The sequence below is a fragment of the Melitaea cinxia genome, chromosome 5 (genome assembly GCF_905220565.1).
Source record: "Melitaea cinxia chromosome 5, ilMelCinx1.1, whole genome shotgun sequence".
Taxonomy (NCBI): domain Eukaryota; kingdom Metazoa; phylum Arthropoda; class Insecta; order Lepidoptera; family Nymphalidae; genus Melitaea; species Melitaea cinxia.
Window position 1 is genome coordinate 9,672,412 of NC_059398.1, and position 9,755 is coordinate 9,682,166.

Consider the following 9,755-nt stretch of genomic DNA (forward strand, 5'->3'; position numbering starts at 1 on the left):
ATTTATGTTTATACATATCTTTATCTAACTGTAAAGTCCCGAGTCAATTCTACTCAACGCCCAAGAATTTCTCGACGATAAAGACAATCTTGACGGTTATATTTTCATAATATTGTGCTATTCAATCAATATTATCAGTATCCTATTTATCAGTGCCACATTGTTTAACTAATGAGCTAAGACATTTATTTACACTTTGATTTATTATTGCGTAGCCGCAAACGAGTGCTCGTGATTCACAAGTGTATTTCTCGTGGGTAGGTTATATGTACTTCCCCGTGATTTCCACGCAGTCAGTTTGGTAACATTATCGGCTATAAATACAGAGGAATTAATCTACAAAATAGTAGTTTGGTATAAAAAAATAAAAATGAGAGTGGTAGTACTATTGAGTTTTGTAATAATTTTCATCGTGTCGTCATGCTGGGCCCGCGACATGATAGTAGGTACCAGTTTCAATACGCAATTGGTTTGGCAACAAAAAGCAGAGTACAGAGCTATACCTTTTAAGAAGAGGGTTAAAGAAGTTTTCTTCTCTAATCCTGGTCTACAAACTATCAGGGTAAGATCTTTTTTTCTAACAAATATTTTATTAATACGAAGTTATCTACTTAATGTATTTATATAAAACGTAATTGTTCAAAAATAATAATTATGTCTTTATTAACTAGCTTTTCATCTATGTGAATTACAAGCTTTTGACTGTTTGGTTTTTTCCCATTAAAATTTAGCGTATAACTTACAATTATTATTCTTACAGTACGTTGACTTCTGCTGGTAAAATTAAATGTTCAATTCGGTTTAGTTGTTTTTAACCGACTTCAAAAAAAGAGGAGGTTACTCATTTCGACCGTACATATATATATATATATATATATATATTACATTATATATACTAGCTGACTCGGTAAAAGTTGTCTTGCTGCTAAACGCTATTTAAAAATAGGGGTTGGTGGTAAGAGTGTGAAAATTTAGGGTTCCGTGTATTTTTCAACGCCAAATCATAATAAAATAAAAAATAAATAATTAATAAAAAATAAAAAAAAAATGGGGTGGACTACCCTTAACATTTAGGGGGATGAAAAATAGATGTTGTACGATTCTCAGACCTACCCAATAACCAGGATCTAATGATCGGATCCCAGAGAAAATGAGGGAAACCCTCGAAAATCCGCATAACTTTTTACTGGGTGTACCGATTTTGATGATTTTTATTTTAATCGAAAGCCAATGTTTATCTTGGGGTGATATTTAAATCATCGAGATTTGATTACAACTTTCGGAGTAATCTTTGATAATGTATAATATATATAAGATAACTTGACTATTTTGTCGTCTACCTACGTTGTATTACTTGTCGATGTAATTGAAGTCGGTTTTTTTTCGTTTGCCTTTTCTTAGTACTAGCGACCAGCCCCGGTTTCGCACGAGTGCAATGCTGATACTAAATATACTACAGAATGTCTTTATTAACCGACTTCAAAAAAAAGGAGGAGGTTATTCAATTCGACCGTATATATATATTTTTTTATGTATGTACGGAAATAACTTCTTCGTTTATGAACCGATTTTGATAATTCTTTTTTTGTTGGAAAGGAGATATCCATAGTTTGGTACCATGATAAGGAAACCAGGATCTGATGATGGGATCCCAGAGAAATCGAGGCAAACTTTCAAAAATCGTAAGGGTGACTAGTAAATTTTATCATGTTTTCATTAAGTACTATCAAGCACTACTATTTAATAAAGGTCTGGAGTCGATCTGATGTTGGAGAAGAAAGATAGTCGAGGGAACTCTTCAATAATTTATAGCAATTACCTGGTTTTTGAATTTAATTCGTTTCTATTGATGAGAACTTTGCATATGTATCAGTTATAAGTGCCATTACAGTCTGATGATGAAGAAAAAAGATAGTCGAGGGAACTCTTTAACGATTTATAGCAATTACCTGCTGTTTGAACTTAATTCGTTTCTATTGATGAGAACTTTGCATATGTATGAGTTATAAGTGCCATTTCAGTCTGATGATGGAGACGAAAGATAGTCGAGGGAACTCTTCAACGACTTATAGCAATTACCTGCTGTTTGAACTTAATGCGTTTCTATTGATGAGAACTTTGCACCTATATGAGTTACAAGTGCCATTACAGTCTGATGATAGAGACGAAAGATAGTCGAGGGAACTTTTCAACGATTTATAGTAATTACCTGCTGTGTGATCATTTGTGTCGCAGGTCCAGGTTTGATGATGGAACCCATAAACACTCGAGGGAATTTCTCAACAATTTACAACAGGTACCTTTTGCTGTTTGACGACCGCTTTGATATAATGGTGCATGTGCCGTGTCGGCGGCGCCTAAACACCGATGGTCGCGGGTTCTATTCCCGCTCGGAGTGGATATTTATGTTTATACAACATTTATTTTCGGTCTAGTGGTTAATCCTTGTGGTTCTCCCAACCTAGCCTCAGAGAACACGCTAGGCTGTCAGTCCCGGTTGTTATTACGTACACCTGACAGCGAACTTTACTCATAGTATGTCGACGCGTTAGCGCAGCGGTCACAGCACCGGCTGTTGCGCTGGCGTTAGTGGGTTCAATCTCCGCGCACGACAGACATTTGTATTGGCCATATAGATGTTTGTCATTTTCTGGGAGTTTGTGCTTGTGTATTGTGTATGTTTCCGGACCCCCGACACAAGAGAAAAAGCATCCTTGTTAGGTCTACCCATCACTAAATATTGTAAAATAAAATAATTTTTAACAAAAAAAAAACCGACTTCAAACAGGAAACTAAAAAGTGAAAAATAAATTTCCATGTACAAAGTAATTCATATTTTGATTTAGTTAATCAGAAATGATTAAATAAATATTTTATAATTTTGAAGTTGGTGTCAAGTAAATACTACAAAAACCTGGCTACAATAACAAATACAAACAACACACACACAACAAATAAGTACAAAAAATATTATTAGATATGTCAAAACAATAACAGAATAATAACAGTATTCAACCTAATAGTCAATGAAACAAAATAAGAAAGAAAACTGAATACAACTTACGAGTAGATACTAGAGTAGTTATTGTTTTACTTGGCACCGACTTCAAAATCATAAAATATTTATTTAATCATTTCTGATTTACGAATTACTTTGTACTAAGTAATTTATAGTATGAAACTAACTTATAGCATGGTTATTAACATAATAACAACATTCAAATATGCGTCGTTAGTTTACACGTTGTTACAGAATGCGTTGAAGAAATAAAGGTTCACTGCTCGTTCCCCGTAGGTGATAGCGTGATAATTTGTTGCCTATATGTTGACCTGACTTCTTAATAATATTCGTGCTAAATTTGAAGTAAATCCATGCAGTACTTTATGAGTTTATCCCGACATACATACAGACAAACAGACGAACAGATAAAAATTCTAAAAACTATATTTTTGGCTTCTGTATCAATTGTAGATCACACCCCAAGTATTCTTTAAAAAAAATATTCAATGTACAGTTTTGACTTTCCTACCATTTTATTATATGTATATATAGATAATATTTTCTTACAATGACTATAACAAGATTGTTTTACCGTGAAGAAACAAAATGACCCAAGTCGTACAGAAATTGCGAAATTAAATCATAATTATTAATCTAATTATCATTTGAATAAAAATTAAAGTGATGGGTAAAAATAAAACAAATTCTTGCTTAAATATTTATGTTATTTATTATGAAATTTCAGGGTGTTATAGCCAGAGATTTGGACCACACCGACGCAATCGGAACAATAACTGCCGGAGGCGTGGGCTCTACTTTTGTAAACATTCGTTTGAAGAGCGAACGCGGAGGAAGCCTGAATTATCAAATCGAAATTTATGTTTAGATTGATTATTTATTTATTGACCATGACGACTTGTACAAATAAATTACGTGCATAATTGAGCGTATAATAGTTTTATTTTTACTTAAATTGGTATTGTAGACTACTATTAAATATAATACTTATATAGTTACCTAATAAGGAAAATATAAGTAACATGAGTTCCGTGACTAATGAGATTCGTGATCTCATAGCTGGAGTAGAATAATAACCTTTTAAATATACATTTCTAAAGTTTATACCCAGAGCATAATTTTTAATATTATTTGTATAGACTTATTTAATTGAAATATGAAAAAAATTATTTAGGTCCACCACGAAAGTCGCATTGTGGAAATATTTTCCTGAAAAACTTAAAAATTCTTCAAAACTCCGAAAAAGATATTTTGAAAGTCTTACTGTCCTAAATTGCTAACCACTGTTCATACATTCAACCAACTTTCTCACGTTTAGCTCTATTTTGAAATGATATATTAGTCATTATTAATATTGACTTGTCCTTTTTCTACTGAATAAAATTCGATCTGTAATAAGGTTCATTAGCCATTTTACCAAAATGTTTATGTGTTGGTAGAACAAACAAATTCCTTCTTTTCTAACAATAAGTCATCGTTGTCGTCTTTATAATATGTATTCTGATTTTTGAAATTTAAGAGTCCATTTTTGTTTTCCAGGAGCTCCTGAAGTTTATTGATTGTCGCTAATTGTTCTTCCCTTTCAATCTCGTTTATCAGTGTTGGTAATGTTGCGGCACATACCCATAAATAAAATAAGCCCACTGAAAAAGTTATAAACATCTATAAATTTAATTTTCTAGGCATTTAATTGATTTAATATGACTTACGTTAAAATAATTCGAAATTTGTATAATTGTAAATGAAATAAAAACTATACTAATTTACAGAATAAAATAATACCTAAATAATAGATTATTTAAATAGGTATTATTAATTTTTGTGTTACTCTACATTATGCTTTGAGTCTGATTGTCTTTAGTATTTTTTTTAAACATAAATAAGGTAGGACACCCAATTATCGGCGCTTTAGTATACCCATAAGAGCATTTTTTGAAATATCGCGTCTATTAATGATATTGCATGATACTTTAATATATCAGGTAATATTTTTGGATTTCTTCTATATTATTTGTTAGTATAAACGAGTGTGACACTTGTAACTAAAGAAAAATATCAAAATAAATAAGGGCACATTTTCGTCGTTATCGACTGCAAAATTCCATATATCAACACCCATTACCTGACATCTTCCAATAATCATCATCATCATCATCATCATCATCATCATCATCATCATCATCATCATCACTTCAGCCTATCGCAGTCTAGTGTTGGACATAGGCATCCACGAGTTTACGCCAAAAATGGCGTGAACTCACGTGTTTTGCCTATAATCGCCACGCTGGGCAGGCGGGTTGGTGACCCCAGGGCTGGCTTTGTCGCACCAAAGATGCTGCTGCCCGTCTTCGACCTATGTATTTCAAAACCAGCAGTTTAAATCGACCCAACCCTGCTGTGTATGTTTCTTACAAACTATCAACCCCAATTAAACCCCCTTAGCGGTGGAATATCGCAAAACCAGTTCTTAGCGGACGTCTACTAACTATAATCTACCTCCCTGCCAAATATCATCTTTGTCCAACCTGGATGGATGGACCATCCAGCGGTTTTTCAGTTCTCGTGATGAGTAAGTCAGTGACCTTTCTCGTTTATATATATATATATATATATATATATATCTTAATATATATAAATCTCGTGTCACAATGTTTGTCCTCAATGGACTCCGAAACTACTTAACCGATTTTAGTCAAATTTGCACACCGTGTGCAGTTTGATCCAACTTAAAAGATAGGCTATATTTTATTTTGATATATTATGTTATTATTATATTTCAGAAAAAAATAAGGTGATACGAAGTTCGCCAGGTCAGCTAGTATATATATATATAGATTACGATGCATTATTTGGACACCTCCTTAACATCAGTCTATAGAGCATACATTTTAAATTTCAAGTCTCTTACTTCAAAAACATAGGACTTTCATACAAACTTCCAACCCCCGTTTTATCCCCTTAGGGGTTGAATTTCCTAAAAATCCGTTCTTAGCGGATGCCTACGTCTTATAAGGAGCCTACCTGCCAAATTTCAAGTTTGTAGGTGTTATAGTTTCGGAGATTTCGTGATGAGTGACCTTTCGCTTTTATACTATAGAAGATATATAGAATATATAGATAGATATAGATATCATCAGAAGCCTTGGAATAAAGTTTTGATGTTTTTAACACCAGAAACGACGGAAATCCACGCTGGCCTTTAATTATTAATTTAGGATATTTATTAATTTCATTAATTATTATTGTTATACCACCTACCCACCTGCTAAACCATATTCCTTTCATCATCAGGTTGTCTGAAAGAAATCGCTTGAAGGCCATAAGGAGGAAGGAATTTGGAAACGTTATCCGCAATTACAGGAAAATAATGCTTGTCTGTTTGTTCGCCTAAAGCGTTAATAAATGTTAAAATACTCTTATTTTTTTTAGTAACTTTTTTAATGTCGAACAATGATGCTTTATCGAATAATGGGTGACTTTTACCTGAGTATTGTCATCGGGTTTTTAAAATAATGATTAATCTGTAAATTTTTGTAACAACAAATTAAGTAGACAATTTAATGATTTAGGTAATTACTAACGTCTGTCTTGTCATATTAGCAATTGTACAGGACTGCACTTCAATTGTACAAGAAGTATCTGGACTTTTGGAGATATCGCCTTGCGGGTCAAATGTTTACAAACATTGTTGGTAGATGACAGAATTTTGTCGGTACTTAACGAATGCTACTATTAATGTCAGAAAATGACTACTTGACTATATCCATATCGCCATTGAGTGTAATATATGACTTAATGTATTTGCAGTTACACTTTTATTAAATTCACATGAGTTCACGCCATTTTTGACGCGAACTTTTGGAGGCCCATGTCCAGCAGTGGACTGCGATAAGCTGAAGTGATGATGATGATGATGATGAAATTCACATTGTCTGAATGGTTAATGCTCCGATATCTTGTAACTATAATGTATTATTTTTTAGGCCTATTCTTTTTGTATCTTACTAAATAAATGCATTTTAGAATAAAATAATTCTTCAAATTTTTTTTTATAAATTGTAACAGCACATTCAAAACATAAGAAACTATCTTTAAATATATTAAATACATGATATTTTAAATTTAAGTTTATTACAACTTACTAAGAATAAAACCGCTTGCAACACTGGCTCCAATCACGAGGCCTATATCCATAGTATTTTTCTTTAAAATTATTAGCCAGGTCGTCACAAATATTGAAAGTATAATAAGATGTATCAATTCAACCATTATAAATGCAACCATCAATGCGTTATTACACTGGAAGATATTAGTTTAGATATTGAAAACATTAGTCAGATACAATGAAGAGAATATATATGCGTAAATAAATTGTCAATTAGGTACATAGTATCTATATTGAATCTTTTATTTGAATCTTAAAATATTGAATTACCTTAAAGTAACTTTTACTTACAGTATAAGCTCCATAGATGTATAGGAAACAAAGAAATATATAAATGCAGCATATCGTAATGCAATAACAGATATATTTTTCAGGTTCTGGAATAAAGTTTTTAAGATTACTTTTACACACTGTTTTTTAAATCTTTTGTTATTTAATATATTTACAATTATCGTTATTTTTGGCTTACTTATATTTGCATAATTGTGTTTGCTCGCAAACGAAAAAAAGCCGACTTCAATTACGTAGACAATTGTAAGTTGACGAAAAAAATTAACAAACGCACTAGTCATCACTACGATTTTCGAGGTTTTCCCTCGATTTCTGTGGGATCCCATGATCAAATCCTGGTTTCCTTATCATGGTACCATACTGGGGATATCTCCCAACAAAAAAAGAATTATCAAAATCGGTTCATAAACGACAAGTTATCCCCCGAACATACATTAAAAAATATATATATAAAATACGGTCGAATTGGATAAACTCCTCCTTTGGTGAAGTCAGTTAAAAATAGGGCGCATTTTTTACACAACTTTAAATATAAAAAAGAAAAAAATACTATATGCATACAAGTTAATTTGCCTTGCTCAGAAATACGGAAATGCCTACATGCCTTATTCTTTTCATATAAAACAGTAAAAAACCACATTACCTGCCTCAAAGTGTTCTATATAACCGCTCATATAAATTAAATTAATATCTCTCTTCCACATAGATATTTGATTTTTAACATTATGAGGATGCGTGTATCCTATAAATAAAAAAACTAAAGCTATTGTAGTTTTTATCTGGAAGTAAATAATTCCGTACTTAATCTTATTTTTGCTTATTATACTATCTATAGGACAATGGATATAGTGTATTCGCATTAAGAAAATAGTGACTCATCGTTGTTACTAAGCTTAGACACGTCTCTTGACTAATAATAGTGACTCATCGTTGTTACTAAGCTTAGACACGTCTCTTGACTAATTAGATCAAAGTGAATTAGAAAGTTTCATGGGCCAGCTGAATCAGGCTTTTCAGACAGTACGGACGAGCTTTTTGTCAATTTTAAAAATTATTACCTCACTATTCGTAACAAAAAAAGGTGGAGCAATTTTTCAAACCAGAACAGGTGGTCAGTGAAGAAAAAAAAACGTGAACAAGGTTCTGTAACTCGTGAAACAAAGCCTTCTATTACAAATATCGACGAAAATTCTGACGGCTAATGTTTGAAATTTGAAAATACTCAAATACTTAAATAATACTTAAAAAACTTAAATGTTTGCCTTAACATAATATAATTTCATTTTAACCCCAGTATGATTAGGCCTTGGTTTTGCAAATGCAATGATGAGTCTCGAGTATTTTTAATGTGAATAGACTATAGGGAAAAAACTTTTAATAAGAAATACATACAATTGAGAATAAACCTATTAATATTCCTCCCAATCGAAGTGAAAACCAAAAACAGCAGCTGTATACAAACGCCATTGTATCTAACAAAATTAAATACGTTTCTCTTAATGCTTCATAAGGACACTGTTTACACTTATTTTGTTTTATGTGAAAGAAGTTTATGTGGTTTAGTATTGCGTGCCGTTGTTATTGATCGATGGGCTGATAGTAATTTGTTGAAATATTGTACAAAACGAAATTATACATAATTACCCTCAATGACACAAAAATATCATTTTCAATAGAACAGCAGACACGCGACCCAGATAATTAATGGATAACAAATTTTTATATAAAAACCATTAACGAATTTCTAATATTCGTTAGCTCATATAACTTGTATATAAAGTAACTTGTAGGTTTAATTTATATTTACGAGAGATTCCGAACAATGAATTAGCAATCCAAAAAATTCGTATAAGTAATGATAGGAGTCATCAAATATCAAAAAAAAATTGTCTTTAATATAAACGTGTTTTTTATAATAATTATAAATATGGATGATTAAAAAAACACAAACATACAAATAAATTTGTTTATTATCTCGCAGTGCTCATTACTTGCTGACAATAATTTTGTAAACACACAAAATATTGAAATCAAATTATTATTATATTTATTTACAATTACAAGAAAAGGTTCTAAAATAGCAATGGCACTCGTGTTGAAAGAATTTCTTGTGCTGGTCTAAAACAAAAAATTTAGGATCGTTTGTTTCAACAAAAGCTACTTCATTAAAACAGTTAATTTCAAACAACATGAATTGTTGCAACATAAATATGAAAATATTAAGTACCTACTGAATTAGCATAGCAAAATATATCGAATACAATTTAATATTATCAAGCT

The 9,755-nt window shown here is 31.6% G+C and overlaps 2 protein-coding genes and 1 long non-coding RNA gene across 3 annotated transcripts; 2 read left to right on the forward strand and 1 right to left on the reverse strand.

The window, feature by feature from the left end:
• Positions 1-131: 131 nt before the first annotated feature.
• On the forward strand, positions 132-3,947 carry LOC123653548. The gene is made up of 2 exons (XM_045589538.1): positions 132-562; positions 3,747-3,947. The coding sequence occupies exons 1-2, from the start codon at positions 371-373 to the stop codon at positions 3,885-3,887; spliced, it is 333 nt and encodes a 110-aa protein (XP_045445494.1). The 5' UTR covers positions 132-370; the 3' UTR covers positions 3,888-3,947.
• A 497-nt stretch (positions 3,948-4,444) lies between these two features.
• LOC123653819 lies at positions 4,445-9,374 on the reverse strand. Its single transcript, XM_045589800.1, has 5 exons — positions 8,868-9,374; positions 8,119-8,254; positions 7,476-7,594; positions 7,162-7,318; positions 4,445-4,662 (listed from the first exon to the last, which is right to left on the reverse strand). The coding sequence occupies exons 1-5, from the start codon at positions 8,940-8,942 to the stop codon at positions 4,445-4,447; spliced, it is 705 nt and encodes a 234-aa protein (XP_045445756.1). The 5' UTR covers positions 8,943-9,374.
• On the forward strand, positions 5,552-6,434 carry LOC123653550. Its single transcript, XR_006743120.1, has 2 exons — positions 5,552-5,588; positions 6,311-6,434. It is a non-coding gene; the product is annotated as an uncharacterized LOC123653550 (long non-coding RNA).
• Positions 9,375-9,755: the final 381 nt, after the last annotated feature.